Source organism: Mytilus trossulus, chromosome 4 (genome assembly GCF_036588685.1).
Source record: "Mytilus trossulus isolate FHL-02 chromosome 4, PNRI_Mtr1.1.1.hap1, whole genome shotgun sequence".
NCBI classification, from domain to species: domain Eukaryota; kingdom Metazoa; phylum Mollusca; class Bivalvia; order Mytilida; family Mytilidae; genus Mytilus; species Mytilus trossulus.
The window spans coordinates 83,188,534-83,206,952 of NC_086376.1; the positions used below are offsets into that span (position 1 = coordinate 83,188,534).

The 18,419-nt window shown below is 32.4% G+C and overlaps 1 protein-coding gene across 1 annotated transcript; it reads left to right on the plus strand.

Moving 5' to 3' along the window:
- Window positions 1-1,400: 1,400 nt before the first annotated feature.
- LOC134716143 (sulfotransferase 1B1-like) lies at window positions 1,401-16,812 on the plus strand. Its single transcript, XM_063578935.1, has 6 exons — window positions 1,401-1,678; window positions 6,341-6,495; window positions 11,938-12,258; window positions 13,255-13,358; window positions 14,649-14,817; window positions 15,578-16,812. Exons 1-6 carry the CDS (start codon window positions 1,632-1,634, stop codon window positions 15,703-15,705), a joined length of 924 nt encoding a protein of 307 aa, XP_063435005.1. The 5' UTR covers window positions 1,401-1,631; the 3' UTR covers window positions 15,706-16,812.
- Window positions 16,813-18,419: the final 1,607 nt, after the last annotated feature.

Below are 18,419 nucleotides of genomic sequence, written 5' to 3' on the forward strand. Positions count from 1 at the left end.
ATGAGAGCAACATGCCAACTTAACTTATCGGATGTAAAAACCAATAGCAAGATAGTTGTTTCTTTGGCTATTAGATAGAATATGCATATTGTCCGACCACAACGGGAAAAATATCAATCTGACTCATTATATTCGCGCAGTGACACGCTTTCTGTTCAAAAGAAGCTCAAAGCGGTTTGTTTGTGGGAACAAGAAACTATTTCTGTACGTATCCAATATATACCTATCTGACTTAATCTCTATAGTTTCACGGAGGATGTAGAAGAATGGTCATTAACGGACTGCAACTGTTCTTTAAATGTTAACTTATAAAAATGAAGTTCCTTTATTACATGAATTATTTTTTTATTTGTAATCTTTTTGAAATTTGTAGCTTTCTCAAAACACACCTATCAAAATATATTTCTTCGAAAGAGCTAAATCTTAAACAATATCACCCAAAAGTTAGAAAAAAATCATTTCCAACTCATTTCGACTTTTTTTCTTATAGCTAGCACTGTTACTCTGAGAGAGGTGATCTGATAATACGAAACTAAAGAAAACTAGTACAAATTATTTTTGATGAAGTAAAAATATAATCAATTCTAAACTTATATTACAGGTTCTCTTATTTAATGGTCCATTGAACAAAGAAAATGATAAACTGAATTGGACATCGTGTAATATCTTGTTTCATTTGACATAGCAAACAATTTCTTAAATCTTATATCTTCTGTTGTGACCCTGGGCTTTTAAAAAACAATAAATAACAAAATACCGAACTTTAAGCAAAATTCGAACCTATAGGATCCAAATGTTCTCGATGAGCAATGTTTTCCATGACTATTTTATTTTTCCATGGCCTCTCACAAGTTCAGATATTTTGAATGGAATAACAAGAAATTGATTTGCTAGAACGATTTTGTCCCTCTCTTTAGCGCACAACTTGGACACTTTATTCACAATACCAATAAATATCATCTAAAAATAAGAATATTACTCTGCTTTCATATAAATCATGTGTCATATGTATAAAGTTTAACGTATTCCTAACCAAATCGTATCAATGGCTTCTTACATCATTTATCATTCGTTAACGGAATTGTTGTTTAAACATGCATTAGATATGATTCTTTTTTGTTTCATTTTTTGATTAAAGAAATTTTTTAAAAGAAGTAAGTATGGCTTTTCAAAATAAGCTCAAAACATATGCAATGTGTAAATGGAATTTAACTTCATGTAAATCCATGTTTATGTGACTTTCAATTTAGCCTACTTTTCTTCGACCTTTCTCTTACTTATAGACATGTGTATGTTAATTTACAATATTTGATGTTTTTATGCTACAATGATTTATGACATTAAAATAAATAAATGAATGTACATTCGTAAATTATTTGTTGTAATCAAAGTTATTTAGCAGTTTCATTTTAATTGTTTTTATTATTAATTTATTTTTGTTTGAAAATTTGGTAATATGGTATTGGAATTTAGCTTTAAGTGAATCAATGTTCATGTGACCTTCAATTTAACAACTTAGAAGAAAATATGGGTTACACATGTACTACAATATAAGTGTGTGAAAACATCATCATTGAAAGTCAAACAAGGAGGGATCATTTCAGTTCTATTCGATCCACAAAGAAATAACGATGGCTACATCAAATGTTAATGAATCGTGTCTTAAACAAGAAACTAGGTAAGTATAAACATTTCTCCATTTTTATTCAACTGGAGCATAAAGTGTGCAAAATATTATAAAAAGGTGTTTTAAAGTGATTGACAATTCAAAGTACGTGGTAAATTTCTTCAAGCTTTCTGTTGCTAATCGACATGTATATGTAAAATTACGTTCTTCTTTTTTTTTAAATGCTACAATGATTTATGACATAACAAAATATGAATAAATGTACATTCGTAATTTTTTTGTAATAAACAAGATTATTTAGTTTCCTCAATTCGATTTTATCATATTATCAATACCGAGGCATTTTAAGTAGTTATCAAAGGTACCAGGTTTATAATATAGTACGTCAGACGTGCGTTCCGTCTACATAAGATTCATCAGTGACGCTCATATCAAAATATTTTTAAAGCAAAAAAAGTACAAAGTTGAAGAGCATTGAGGATCCAAATTCCAAAAAAAATTGTGCTAGATACGGCTAAGGTAATCTTTAATTATATGATGTATTTTAATGTAGAAAATTATGTACATGCCAACAATATATAAAATTGATATTCTTTTTCGACAAGCTATAACGAATATAAATTAGATTAAACTAATGCACATGCATATGATAGGTGTGTCTAAATATGTAGCAGCCTTTTGGTAAATTTTGCATACAGGTGTTTTAAGTGAACAGAAATGTGCATAGAATGCTCTAGCATTTACAATTTAAGTGCAATTTATGTTTAAAAAAATTAAAATTAATTGGATTTTGCAGTGCACTTTTGTTCATCCCTGTAGAAGATGATAGAATAACCGAACAGTTAGGTAAATTTTACTGGAAATGTCCACTCAGGCACAAGCTGATGCACATAATTTAAATCACTGATTAGAGTCTGGTCCCTTTATGGTATGGCCCTTCAATTATCACTTGATTAGATTAGAAGTTCTAAAACCTCTTTACCAACTAAGTTTACTTTGGCACTTTCTGGAGGAATGAGAAAAGCGAGCACTGCAAAATCCTGTTAATCTTCTAAAACATAAAAAAGATAAAACCAATAGTAGTATACCGCTGTTAGAAATTAATAAACCAATTGAGAGAAAACAAATCTGGGTTACAGACTTAAACTGAGTACCTTAATGTGTTGATTTTTTTCCGTGATACACAGGATTGTCAGTACTTGAATTAATTTTTGGTTGAAAAAGCAATCATCTTTGCCAAAGGGTCCACATACATCCAATTATATTTATTTTTTGAATTGATGTATGCAAAAAACAACGAGCATATAAAGTATACATAAAATAAACAATATCTATCTACAAAAGAGGGAAAAATACATAATAATATATGCTTATATAAATGTAAACCAAAATTAACAAGATGGTAAACATCATTACTAGCTTCTACTACATTAACTGATAGATAAACTTCGAGCAACTTCAAAGTCTTCAACCAACCCTTACTACTTAATCATTTTTCACGAATCGAATGTGCTGCATATACCTTTAAAACCATGTGAGTAACTTAAACTTAAACACTGTGCTTATTATAAACACAAGCATGTGTTAACAATCACTTGTCCGTTACTAAATCTTGGGCCCAATAAAATTGACATAAGTAATTATATTTCGTGTACATGTGTCTTTAAAGGAGAATTAACTACGCAATAAGTAACAATTAAAATACGAGTTTGTTGGTTTCAATCATCAAAAACGTGGCATAATGAAATAAAAGTTCACTTTTCGCAGCCAATTTAGATCTATTTTCTCCAATTAAGCAAGGAACCATCGATGATGAAATCTAAATTTGCAAGTAAATAGTTCAATCTCATTAAATCTGTATTCATGAGAGCATCAATTTAACCCAAAGGATCGGTTGCACATGTATTGGTCGTGTTAAGCCACCAAACGGGAAAATTGTCAACATTGAAAGTGAAACAAATGTAAACCATATCGTTGAAAGATTAATAAATAATATCTTTCTTATACAGGAATAAGCGATAACTTATTTATTTTAAACCTTATTCAAACCTTGAAGGTTATTTTATATAGTTCGTTGCATGGCGTCTTGACTGAAATACACCCGGAATTTTTATCTATTTTTGCCTAGTACATGCTTTGGTTACTGTTATTTCAGACTTATTGTAATGTTGGCGTACAGTTTTGTATGTTATAAATTAAATATTAGAATTTTCATCAAATCAGTGAACATAAATTTTACCACAATGTGCCCCTTTAAAGATCGACAGTTCGCTGTTTCGGGTCGAACAAATTTAAATCTAACAAGAATGTGTCGAAAGTACACGGATACCCCACTCGCATTATCATTTTCATGTTCAATGGACCGAGAAATTGGGTAAAAAATCTAATTAGGCCTTACAAGTTAAAGGATCAACCAATAGAGAACATGTGTACTAAGTTTCAAGTTGATTGGACTTTAACTTCATCAAATACTATTACTCAATTTATTTCACTTGACTGGGCGGAGTTTAACCGGTTCGCTCATAATAAACCAGTCCATCTATAGATAGGTGTATTAGGATAAACTCATCAATGAAGTGTCCAGTAATTCTTTTGTAAATTCCTTTGATGACACTGATAGGTGATTAGAAATCAGTAATAATTATAACGGCAATCATCCATATCACACACATCTTCAAATAGACTGTCCTTATGCAAATTAAAACATAGCTCCGCCCGATCAGTTAAAATAACATTGGTAATACCTTGACCAAAAAATTTTAACCTGACACTCATACTTTTAATTTCTATGTTCAGTGGACCATGAAAATGGTGACAAAAGTCTAATTTTGTTTTAAGATAAGTAAGATCATATCAAAAGAAACATGTGTTTAAGTATTAAGTTGATTGGACTTCGGCTTCAACAAAAATACCTTGACCAAAAACTTTAACCTGAAGTGGGACGGACGGACGGACAGACAAATAAACGGACAGACAGACGAACGTACAGACGGAAGGACGCACAGACCAGAAAACATAGTGCCCCTCTATTATCGAAGGTTGGGCATAACAATTGAAATTAATTAAAAACAAAAACTGAACCAAAGGAAACAAGGGTTTATAATAACTCTGTTGAACTCTTTTGCATTCTCAATCACAATTTGGTGTACAAAGGTAGAATGCAAAGACATGTTCAAGTTGTTGTTGTTACGATTTCTTCCTCCTTTCCCTGTTTGTTAAACATCACTGAATATGTCTTTCTCGTTTGTTACATCACCGAATGTATCTTATAACACGTGGTTATATTCGCGACTGTTTACCCTTCTAGTAGAACCTGACGTCACCTCCTCATTTTGATGAAATTCGTTTAGCTTTTTAAAAATATTTAGCTGTTGGTTAAATGTTTGATACATTATTGTTCTTTGACGTTAAGTAACCAACAATTAATCGTAGTCGTGATGTTGTCAATTGTCTACGATTTGATTTCTTTTTGTGACAAAACAATCATCTTTATTGTCAATTTAGCACACGGTTTTATTTGACGTATATACGGAGGATTCATGGTCAGTTTATCATATAGAATTGACGAAAGAAAAAACATGAAAAAACTGTTCGGTGTGTTTGATTAACATTAACATGAAATTTTTCTCAATATAGCTTTGATTTGTTGTTTTCGGGGTTTCCCCTGGGTCTATTATTTTTTTCGCCACCTCTTTCGCCAAAACAATATATTTTTCGCCACTTTATTATTTTTTTCGCCAAGTCACACAAATATATCCAGCCCCCCCCCCCCCCCCCTAAATAAAAAGTGGTTTTTACAGCAAAACGAAGCATCTTATCACTTGGAATTGATCCCCCGTGTAATGTGTAGTCATTACATTGAAGGGTTACTCTCATGCCAACCTTTTGAATATATTTCTCAATAACGACAGTTTTCTTTTCTAGACCATCGTAAATATTTAAAGTAAAACTATATGCGTGAAACACGTGTGTCACTGAAACGACTTTGAAGTACCCACTCAAATTAATGATCGATCTATATGAAAGTTTTAAATCAGAGATCTTTCTTGCTTTTGAACATTTTTCGTCATAACAACTATTTTCTTCTCTGCATGGACTATCATTAAAAGAAGGAGAGGAAGCGTAAAAACCTTGCCTCAAACACGGTTCATAAATCCCTTTTGTAACATGTAACAGAAGCCATTTAACCATATCATTTTGTCATATCATATAATCAACACCTTTATTAATTAGTCCTTTGATGACGATAGCTATGAATGCAATCAGCTGATTATTGATTTTCTGTCAAAATCTTTACGAGATCAAGGTGAATTCCGAGTATTGTCTGATTATTAAAGTCAGAGAAACCCGAAAAAAAGTAAATAAACAAGATGGCTGAAAATGAATTGTTATAATATTTCTTTCGCCAATGACGAATTTTAATCGCCACAATTATTATTTTTTCGCAAATTGCGAAAATGGCGACCGCCAGCGGAAACCCTGGTTGTTTTCTTTTGGAATGATAAGTTTACACTTCTTTACATGTGCTGCTTGACAAACCAGTTGATTCCTGAAGTTAACTATGATCCTAGCTGCTATTTTGTTGACTTCTCTTGATGATGAAGTTGATGATGATAAAAATTCAAATAATTGCATTTCCAATTGTAGTCAATTTTTAGATAATAATACATTCTCCAAATATACTGTACTTTAAGCACTTTTTACTTTTTGCAGAAACCTTGTTGCGGTTTATCCATTTTACCGCTATGGAAAAATAACAATACTATCTACACCTGCAATAAAACAAGATGGAGCTAAAGTCATTCAGGCAATAGAAAACTTTAATTCAAGAGAAACAGATGTAGTACTGTGTTCATCCATGAAATCAGGTATGGAAAATTCAAAATTGTTTACATTCTCATTAAGAACAAATTCACACGCCTAATTAAATGGGCATTCAAAACGTCAGAATGTGAATATATATGTTCAAACTCTTTAAGATCATTTTTTAGTAGCAATAAACAAAAAAAACTATGTCAATTGGACATTCTTTGAAACTATATATGCCCTTGATTTTTTACTAGATAACATTTTTGTTCGCTTTGGGGATTCCGTATATCGTCAAATTATTAGAATTCCAATGGGGACTAACTGTGCACCACTTATTGACGACCTGTTTTTGTATTGTTATGAGTTACAATTTATGACAAAAATAAGCAAGTACCCATCGAAAAAACATCTGATAAACAAATTTAATAATACTTTTAGATATTTGGATGATATGTTGCTCTCAATAATGACGACATCAGTATGTATATTAAAGAAATTTATCCTGTTGAACTTATTTTAAATAAAGCTAATACTAACAATGACCACTGCCCTTTCCTCGATCTTGATATATATATCCCTAAAGGAAAGCTGAATACTAAAATTTATGATAAAAGAGATGATTTTTCATTTCCTATCGTTAATTATACATTTTTGGATGGTGACGTTCCCTTTTCACCATCTTACGGTGTTTATATATCTCAACTTCTACGATTCGCTCGTGTATGTAACAATGTTTTAGATTTTAACGAGAGAAATTTATGTATTACTGGAAAATTATTACACCAGGGTTTTCGATATCACAAACTAGTCAAAACATTTACCACATTGTATCATCGGTATAAGGACATCATTCGTAAATATAGCTCAACATGCAGACTTCTTATACGTTCAGGTATTTCACATCAAATTTTTTATGGAAATATTCTGTATTAAGCACAAAGGTGTCAGTATTCACCTCAGAAACTAACAAAACCTTTGAAAAGACTTAATAAGAAGGGATATAGTTACGACACTGTTGTCAGGTCATTAAAGATTGCATATTTTGGCGTTAATATTGATTCACTTATAGAGTCTTTGCATCGGAACTAAACACATTTATTCAAAAACCAGTTGTTGGCATGACACTTGTTATATTCTTTTCATATATGTTATAATGGTATGATACTTAACCCCTTACGGGAAGGATTGTGCCTGATGATTATATGATGAAATCATAATCTTTCAGTCAGTTTTATTGAAGTCTGGAGCTGGCATGTCAGTTAACTGCTTGTAGTCTGCTGTTATTTATTTATTATTGTCATTTTGTTTATTTTCTTTGGTTACATCTTCTTACATCAGACTCAGACTTCTCTTTAACTGAATTTTAATGTGAGTATTGTTATGCGTTTTCTTTTCTACATTGGCTAGAGGTATAGGGGAGGGTTGAGATCTCACAAACATGTCTAACACCGCCGCATTTTTCCGCCAGTCCCAAATCAGGAGCCTCTGGCCTTTGTTAGTCTTGTATTATTTTAATTTTGGTTTCTTGTGTACAATTTGGAAATCAGTATGGCGTTCATTATCAATGAACTAGTATATATTAGTGTAGGGGCCAGCTGAAGGACGCCTCCGGGTACGGGAATTTCTCGCTACATTGAAGACCTGTTGGTGACCTTCTGCTGTTGTATTTTTCTTTGGTCGGGTTGTTGTCTCTTTTACACATTCCCTATTTCCATTCTCAATTCTATTTTTTTTACAGAGTTTGTCTTTAGTGCCGTGTGGAGGCAGTAGAGTATCTCCCCGTGCTTCAGATTTATGCTCTTATCATATACTAGATTATGGAGTGCGTGTCCGAGCGAGAACTGCTCTAGTTCATTACTTTAGGAATATTTATTAAAAAGTAGTATTTCAATATTCAGCCCCATTCTACTATTTAGTCAGCCATCAGTCCTTCCCTGATATACCCAATCTTTTTCGGGTAATTTATACTGATAGCATTGGACATTTTTAGCCGAACAGATTTATCAATTTAACATAACTTAAATCATTGTATGCTGGTTCATATTCTGAACGCCAATCTTTGCTCCTTTATTATATAATTCACTAACAAAAAACAATTCTGAAGCTTAGAAATGGAAAATATTAAGTACTAAACTTGTTCAAAGGGTATCTTCACGTCTCATTCTTCAAAATCGGTTATCTAAAAATACTACCATCGCTAACATTTTTAACAATAAAAATTGTGGTTACCCTTCTGCCATGCCAAGTGTCATGCCAAATGGACTTACATGTCCCCGACTTTCAAGCAGAGCCAAATACAATGAAAGTCCCATCTATGTATTGGCTTCCGAAGTTACACAAAACACCTTACAAATATAGATTTATTTTATCTTCAAGCCATTGTTCAACAACTTAAGTGTCTATTCTTCTTACCAGCACACTTTGTACAATAAAAAACCTAAATTGTTCAAATACGGCCTTCGAAAATAGCGGAATCAATTACTTTTGGAGTGTCAAGAATTCGTTGGAAGTACTTGATAAAGTGCATGCTTATATTGGTGATTTTGAATCTGTTCAAAGTTTAGAATTTTCTACCCTGTATACCACATTGCCTCACATTCTCATTAAGAAAATTAAATGGGCATTCAAAAGGTCAGAATGTGAATATATATGTCAATTACACAATTAACAATCAGAGTTCAAATAAAACGGATACAAGCATTCATAGACAACCGTCCTGACTTAAAAGGTGAAAAAACAATATCGTACAGTCGGCGATAATAGGCCCTGGCATGAAAAATGCGACTTAATGCAAACGAAAAAACAACAGCCTAATCTTAACATTTTTTGGTATAAAAAACATATATGACCGACATGATTCAATAACACCAACTGGATTACATGCCCCAGTACTCTTGTAGTTACGAAATTGGGTTTTCTCATCATTAAAATTTGAAATATGTCTTCTCCGTGTGAAATTGAACTTAAAAACCAAATCTTTATATCTATTAGAGAATTATCAACTATTCTGAATGAAATCTTAACAATTTATCAGTAATATATACAAAGATTAAGTTCAATGGAATCTAACACATCCCAACAGACACATGCATAGCGACGAGTTGTTGTATATTAGCACAGTAAGAAAATTAACAAAAGGGAACGAAAAATTGTCCATTTGTTGTAAATTATTGTGAAGAGTTTCCAGCGTAAAGTTGCAATAGCTTAATCTAGAAAGTTAAGACAGTTATTACCGTTTACTTTTGATTTATTTAAAGTAAGCTCCTTAGGGTAAATATTTGAAGTATGCCTATTAAATTTCCGATTATTTAACGCTAAATGATCATCTAGATGATAGTTAGTGTTGTTGAATTTATCATTTAAATGCAATGCAAATGGACCTTTTCTGGGTTTGATCATAAACTTTTGTTCATTACAATTTGAGAACACGTCTGGTATCAAAGGTGCACAAGTGGTGTCCATTACATGTCGATAATGTATCTTGCCGAAACTTACAACCAATGATCAAGGAGAAAATAAACAGCTTCAATTATCTCATCACACCTCTAGTAAAAATGGTTAGCATAATTACAATTCTCATTAGAGAAGTAGGCTTTAAATGACTTGCAGCCGACATATTCGCAAACAGATTTACAAAACGACCATTTAATTAAACAGGCTCGCTTTTGTGCTATAGAACCAAGTTTAATCCACCATTTTCAACATTTTTCCAAAATTCCTGTACCAAGTCAGGAATATGACAGTTCTTGTCCATTCGTTTTAAAACGTTTTGTTATTTGATTTTGCCATGTGATTATGGATTTTCCTAATTTATTTTTCTCTAAGTTCAGTATTTTTGTGATTTTACTTTTTTTTTGTATGATATAATCACTGAAATATTAGAACGTGTACATGAATGAGTCCATATCTTTAATTGTTCAAACAGATACCTTTATTTAAAAAAATCATTTATAGCACTGCATGCAGAAATCCCCTATCTATTAACAGCATACATGTAAAATATAACATTACACGGAGAAAGGTTTTAGATTTTCCAAAAATCTCCATATGATTTGCATTGATGCAACACAGATGAAATTATTCCTCAAGACCTTCTGTAATTACTTGAGACCCCTTCTCTATGCCTGTTTATAACAAAATTTTCAACGTGCAATAATAAAAACCCTGCAAAACTACTGTCAAAAAGAGACTTGTCACATTATAAAATTACTGAAAAGAAATTGCGTTCAGAGCAATCTATTGTTTCGTTGCATCAAATAGAAAATAGACTATGCTGCATCAGGAGAAAATTCACTACTCAAGGGTCAACATTGAGAATGGAAATTTGAAGTGTTGTACACCATTAAAACAAACGATTTAATCACTATGGCCCAATAATTAAGTTATGCATTCAAAAGTATCACTATAAACATGCAAACTAATAAGTTCTGGTCACAAACTTTGATCTCCATCATTGTTTGAAAAAGTTCATAGAGGAATGCTCGCAATCAGGATATTAAATGACACATATCTCCATAGATGTGTTAAAAGAGGGACGAAAGACACCAAAGGGACAGTCAAACTCGTAAATCTAAAACAAACTGACAACGCCATGGCTAAAAATGAAAAAGACAAACAGAAAAACAATAGTACACATGACACAACATAGAAAACTAAAGAATAAACAACACGAACCCCACCAAAAACTAGGGGTGATCTCAGGAGCTCCGGAAGGGTAAGCAGATCCTGCTCCACATGCGGCACCCGTCGTGTTGCTTATGTGATTACAAATCCGGTAAATAGTCTAATTCGGTAGGTCAAATTCATGAAAGGGAAGGGGATTGTAGTTACGACGTAAGGAACATATCCGATATCATTTGTGAAACGGTTATTCCATAACGGTCAACCAACTCGTGATGGCGTCCGTAAAATTTACGAAGGGATGATTTCAACTTCACCATTTGGAACTCTTGGTTTAATAGCTTCCTTGTGAGCAGTAACCCTCTATCAAGAAAATCATGATAGGAAATGCAAGCACGGGAATATCGTATCAATTGGGAGATATATACCCCGTATGCAGGTGCTGCTGGAATGTTGCTACTTAGAAATGGAAAGTTCACAATTGGAAAGCTGAAATCATCTAATATATGAACGTATCATATACTTAGGAAAGGTTTTAACTTGTCCTACCTTTAATGTTGTCAGAAATATATTATCTCCCCGTTGTTTTTGCCAATTATGAAAGTTTACTTGATTATAACACAAGAGGAACTTCATAAAAATAAACCGCTAATAAGTTTTTAATTTGAAGAAACATTAAACGCTTTGAAATCGATATATCTAGAGCATGCTATTCGTTAAAATTGTTTACAGACGCAAATATATGTCTCCCCTAACTTTTAATCGTATAGTGTTAGCACAGCCAAATTTAGCCAAAGAGTCTGAATCAACATTAGTAGATATTTTGTACATTAAGAAGAAATATGAATTCTTAGCATTTATTCTTGTTGCTGTCGTTAAAGGTACACACTGGGCTCACGAAATTATTCCAATGATTTTACACCAAACAAGTGAGTACAATACCTATGGTGTATTGGCCAGGTTAAACTTCGAATGCCAAACGGATTGGGACGACTTAGAAGAAGAGAGTGATCCGAGACTTTTTCATACTCACTTACCGCTCAGTTTTCTTCCAAAGAAGCTCATCGAAAATAGAAACAAGATCATATATATGAACAGGAATCCCAAAGATAGGGCTGTATCACTGTATGTCTTTCTTCAAGGAAAGGAGGGAGTTCCTGTTTGGACATGGAGTGAATTTTTTGACAATTTTATACTCAAGGGTAAGTTAAATCTTTTACATTTTCGTCATGCACAATTGAGGTGTATTAGATAATCTTAACCCATATTCAAAAGAGAAAATCTTTTTTTTTTTCATTTTAATAATTCATTTTTCCTTGGTTCGACTAAACTCTTTAAAAAATTTCGATAGTTTCTAATGACGATACAGTTACGATACTGTTGTCAGGTCATTAAGGATTGCATATTTTGGCTTTAATATTGATTCACTTATAGGTCATTTGCATCGGAACTAAACACATTTACTTTAGTAAACAGGTGCTGGCATGACACGGGTTATGTTTTTCTCATATATGTTATGAAGGTATCCCTTACGAGAAGGGGTGTGCCTGATATTCATATGATGAAGACACACTCTTTCAATCAGTTTAATTGAGGTCTGGAGCTGGCATGTCAGTAAACTACTAGTAGTTTGCTGTTATTTATGTTTTATTGTCATTTTATTTATTTTCTTTTGTTACACTTCTATCATCGGACTCGGAGTTCTCTTGAACTGAATTTTAATGTGCGTATTATTATGCGTTTACTTTTCTACATTGTCTAGAGGTATAAGGGAGGGTTGAGATCTCATTAACATGTTCAACCCCGCCTCAATTTTGCACTTGTCCCAAGTCAGGAGTATCTTGCCTTTGTTAGACTTGTATGATTTTTACTTTTAGTTTCTTGTGTATTATTCGGAGTTTGCTATGACGTCCATAATCCCTGTACTAGTTTACATATTTTAAAGGGTCCAGCTAAAGGACGCCTCCGGGTGCGGGAGTTTCTCGCTACATTGAAGGCCCATTCGTGGCCTTCGGCTGTTGTCTACTCTATGGTCTGTTCGTTGTGCCTTTGACATATTCCCCATTTCCTTTTTCAATTTTAGTCAATATAATTTAAAGATTGTCAGGGGTGAATCTATATACATGTACAAGGTACTACTGGCGAAACTGGCATACACTGCTCCTTAAAGTATGACGTATTTTTTTCATTTGTTGTAGATGATTTGTATGGCGGATGGTTTAACTTTACAAAAGAATTAGAGAAGGCAGTAGTGGATAAGACAGCCAATGTTTTATCCGTCACGTTTGAGGACTTGAAATTGGTGAGAGCCTTTCAGACTGCTGTAATCTTGTGTTTGACATTGTTACCTATTATATCTCTTTATCTTGTTCTCACATCGTTTGATGCTATGCGACTGTCATTCAAGTGAGAGGTTTAGCTAGCTATAAAATCATGTATAATCCATCATTGTCTACAGAAGGGAATGCCGTATAAGGTCTAAAATATGACAGTTTTTATCCATTCGTTTGATGTGTTTGAGCTTTTGATTTTGACTTTTGTTTACGAGCTTTCTGTTTTGATTTGTCCTCGAAGTTTGGAACTTGTGTTATATTACTTTGTTACTTGTAAGAAATATCTTGTGATAATCGCTCTTATCCAAATCATGCTTTTAATCAATCACATAATAAATATAAAAATAAGAAGATTTGGTATGTTTGACAATAACACAATTATTAGGCAAAGTTCGAATAAAGTGGATGTAGGCAATTGTATAGAGCCATACGGCCTTCAACAATGAGAAAACCCAAATAGTCGTATGGCTCATGTTCTATATTTTTTTTATATTTCTGATTTACCGGGTGTTTTACATGTCATCTATATTTAAACCAACAGCCTTTTACATCCGATATCACAACACAGGAGTGGGTTGTCTATAATGCATCATGTGTTGGTTAAATTTAAGGTAACAATGGATAACTTATGTCTATATTTATATTATTTTACATTCTACGACAAATAATATATAACAATTTTCCATGCGATTGTTCACTTTCTTTCGTTATGAATCAATAATCAAGATTACGTGCATATTGAGCATATGACTCCACGTTGATACCGTAAAAACAAACTTTTTATCACGATTTGTGTATGGGAGGTTCGCTAGTTCAATGAAGGAAAGTTAACCAAGGATTTCTTACCTCTGTAGCCGAAATGATATTGCCCGCTACGCGATACATGTGTAAAAAAAAACAAGTATGTTTCATATACATGATTTATTCGTTTACTAAGTAAAGAAACTCGCGTAATATATAGTTAATGGTTGATATTGTTGATATCAGCATGACATATGAGTCCACTTTTTAAAATCTTTTCCGGTTCATTTATAGCTTTATTTGGTTTAAAATAAAGGCAACAGTAGTATACCGCTGTTAAAAACTCATAAATCAATGGACAAAAAACAAAATTGGGGTATCAACATAAGGAAATGCTCCTTGTTGAAGCCTTTTGGTTTCCAGTTATTTAAATTGTGAACCTTTTGTCTCTGTGTCAGAATTATCTCATTTCAATCTTGCAACCTACCAATAATTAAATATAAGTAATTATACTACAGATTCCTATCCAAACAGGGAAGAAAATTGCAAGTTTCCTTGACGTAAATATTTCTGATGAGTTAATCAAAGACATATTCGACAAGTGCGCGTTTGGAAATTTGAAACAACATAAATTGGACGGATCACGAGACTTGCATCCTGATGGAAATTCTACATTATGGCGTAAAGGCAAGTCTATATACTAGTATTCAATCTGTAACAATAGACACATTCTAAATGTTCCGATTGATTCCTGAGTGGCTTGGTGTCGTATAAATAATGAATGTACCAAGTCAGGAATCTGTCAGTGGTTTTCTTATAGTTCTATTGATTGATATATTCTTACTTTTGAATTTGTCAGTTGTGATAGATTTCACATTATTGAATTTCAACAATAAACCATTGATGTGTAGTTGTACTCTGAGTACTTATAATGAATGATTTTAAATGAAAACATGAAATTTATGATACGTTTTGATTATGTCTGTTAGTTTTCTAAGTCTCAACTTATAAGATAAGAGAAGACTGTTTTTGATGAATACCTAAGGTTAAAAAAGGGGTTGACACTTGCTTATGAAGTTTTAATGGCGACGCAAAAATACTGGACGTGAAACGTTAATATAAGCTGACAACCTTGCACTGTTACTACAATAATCTTACTGAACACTTGAATGTTTGTGTCGTAATCATATTTTTCCTTGTCATTATGAATTGTTCAATCAATTCATCTAAAGATTTAAATTATCATGGTTTTCATTTAAAGCTTAACTTGTAGTAAAATTATTCAAATTCAAAAAACCCTTTTGTTGATATCCATCTAATGTAAGCTGAGAGTTCGTCGGGTGAGTGCATCGATATGAATGTTTATCAGTTATGCACAAGTAAGAACTAACAACATAATTATGTAAATTTTCCTAAAAATTCAATGTACAATCATCTATATTTTAAGGTATTATTGGTGACTGGAAAAATTGGTTCACAGTATCCCAGAGCGAACAATTTGATCAACTTTATGATGAAGAAATGAAAGGATACAATGTAAAGTTTATTTATGACGATAACATCTGCAAACTGTAATCTTTTTAAAAGGCATGTTTCTTCATTTTCGTTGTTTGTATATTCAGAAATGTAGCGTCTCTATATATGTGTGTCTACGATTGATTTTGTAATTTTTTTTACAGCTGGCATATTAAAATATTGACAGCTTTGGAAAATTTGTTATATATTTTCTTAAAAGTCCATTTTGTTTATTCTTTTTTCCGAACAAACAAACAAACAATATTTATCAATTCTAACCTTCTTAAAATATACCAGACACTGTGAGGAGACAGTTCCTGAAAATTGCTTTTCTTGTCTACAAAATTTTTGAAAGTTCTTTTGTGTTACTCAGCATGTATCCTGACATTTCTATCTCAAGAACAGTTGACGACATCTCTATCTATCGTATTGTTAATTGGCTTATTTATATATTTTATCGTTTCATATTAATTATTTCTAAAAAAAATTCTGAATCATTTTTTACTTAATCTTTTTTCCTTACCTTTTCAGACAAAATGTTCATAGAAATTATTGTTTCGTTTTATGTTTTATTTAGAATTGTTCTCTTTTGTTTGTTGAGATGATTATATGATTTCATTTTAATGCCTCACCTACGATAGTAGAGGGGCATTATATTTTCTGGTCTGTGCGTCCGTTCGTCCGTACGTCTGTTCGTTCGTCCGTTTGTCCCGCTTCAGTTTAAAGTTTTTGGTCGAGGTAGTTTTTGATAAGATTGAGTCCAATCAACTTGAAACTGAGTACACATGTGCCATATGATATGATCTTTCTAATCATAATGCCAAATCAGAGTTTCGACTCCAATTTTTAGGTTCACTGGACATGAAATTATATTGCAAATTTCAGGTTAAAGTTTTTGGTCAAGGTAGTTTTTGATGAAGTTGAAGTCCAATCAATTTGAAACATAGTATACATGTTCCCTATGATATGATCTTTCTTATTTGAATGCCAAAATTAGGGCTTTAACACCATTGTTATGGTCCACTAAACATAGAAAATGATAGTGCGAGTGGGGCATCCGTGTACTATGGACTCATTGTTGTGTATTCATACGTAAGCTAAGATGAACGCTTTCTATTGGTTTTTGCCCATTTTGTATAATTATTATAAACCAGATATGTATCAGTAATAGAGTATAATGTTTAATAAATAAAATAGTCATAGATACCTGGATAGAAATTTGGTATTTACGCCAGAATCACGTTTCGTCTACAAAAGACTAACCAGTGACGCTCTAATAACAAAGTTTAAAAGGCCAACAAACGAACGAGAGTGAGGACCATATGGCCAAGGTAATATGTATAGTAATGTAAACAGTGAGATGTCATTCGATTTAAATCGATAATCGGAAAAATAGTTTTGGCCTTTTGATGTTGAAATATTGTATCTGCATGAATTATTTTTTTAAATCCTTCCAAATAAACTCATCATAGATAACTTGATTAAAATTTTATATAAACGACAGACGCGCGTATCGTCTACAAAAGACTCATCAGTGACGCTCGAATCCAAAAAAGTTAAAAAGGCCAAATAAAGTGCGAAGTCAAAGAGCATTGAGGACCAAAATTCCTAAACGTTTTGCCAAATACAGCTAAGGTAATCTATGCCTGAGGTAGAAAAGCCTTAGTATTTCACAAATTCAAAATTTTGTAAACAGGTAATTTATAACGAGATCAATGATAAATCTTGTCAGCACAAAAAAGTGCTGACTACTGGGATGGTGATACCCTCGAAAATAAAACTCCACCAGCAATGATCGACCCAGTGGTTGTAAATAAACTCATCATAGATTCCAGGACAATTTTTTGTATATACGCCATATACCACATAAGTCTCTTAATAATCCCGAAATCAAATGAGGTACAAGACGTGTTGTAAAAGCTTTATAACAGATATTCAGAAAGAACTTGAATGTAATCCTATCCGATACAAAAATCATTCAGATGGCAATACTTATCACAACTGTTATGAATTCGCGTTTTTCTTTAATTTTTAGTGTTCTATGGTTGGTTTTGATAAAAGCTGTTTGTTTAATGTCGTTTTTCGTTTTTGTATTTACGTTTGAATATTTCTTTTGTGTTTTCTGCATCTCTTTGGCTAAAGCTCAGTATAAAAGGGGAAAACTATGAATATTAACTTGTTAATAAAATTCAACCGATTCATTTTAAAGGTGATGGATACTATTTCTGTATAGTGTCCTGCTACCATTTCACTGATGTGTATATGTTTCTTCCCTCGGGATATCAAAACAAATAATCACATGAAGATTACGCAACAAATATGTGCGTACGTGTTTGTTGTTATTCAAACTTGTGTAGCATGTATAATGGCAGAGCTTGAGAAAAGGCAAATGGTTTTAACTGCGTACATTTCACAATTGAAAGCAATTAAGTTAGCGATATCTTCAGATCAGATGATGTAAAAAGTAATATAACAAAAACACCTAACTCCAAGCAAAATTCAAAACAGAAAGTCATTATTGCATGGCAAAATCACAAGTTCAAACACATTTAACTAATGGATAACAACTGTCATAATCCTGACTTGGTACAGTATTTTATTATGTTTAAAATGATGGATAAATTTGGTATAGCTAGTTAATTTGAACGATTGATAACTTTGGATAGAGGAAAAAGATAACTTTATCTCTAGTATATGGTATCATGATTGGAAATTTAGTGAAACCTCTTAATTGTATGACAGTCGCATTAAAATATATCGTATTGATGAAATTT

Bases quoted from the DNA above. Each gene is read 5' to 3' on its own strand.
- LOC134716143 (XM_063578935.1), top strand. From the start codon at position 1,632: ATGGCTACATCAAATGTTAATGAATCGTGTCTTAAACAAGAAACTAG. The intron at 12,259-13,254 runs GTAAGTTAAATC...CATTTGTTGTAG, and splicing joins TGACAATTTTATACTCAAGG to ATGATTTGTATGGCGGATGG. The intron at 14,818-15,577 runs GCAAGTCTATAT...CTATATTTTAAG, and splicing joins TTCTACATTATGGCGTAAAG to GTATTATTGGTGACTGGAAA.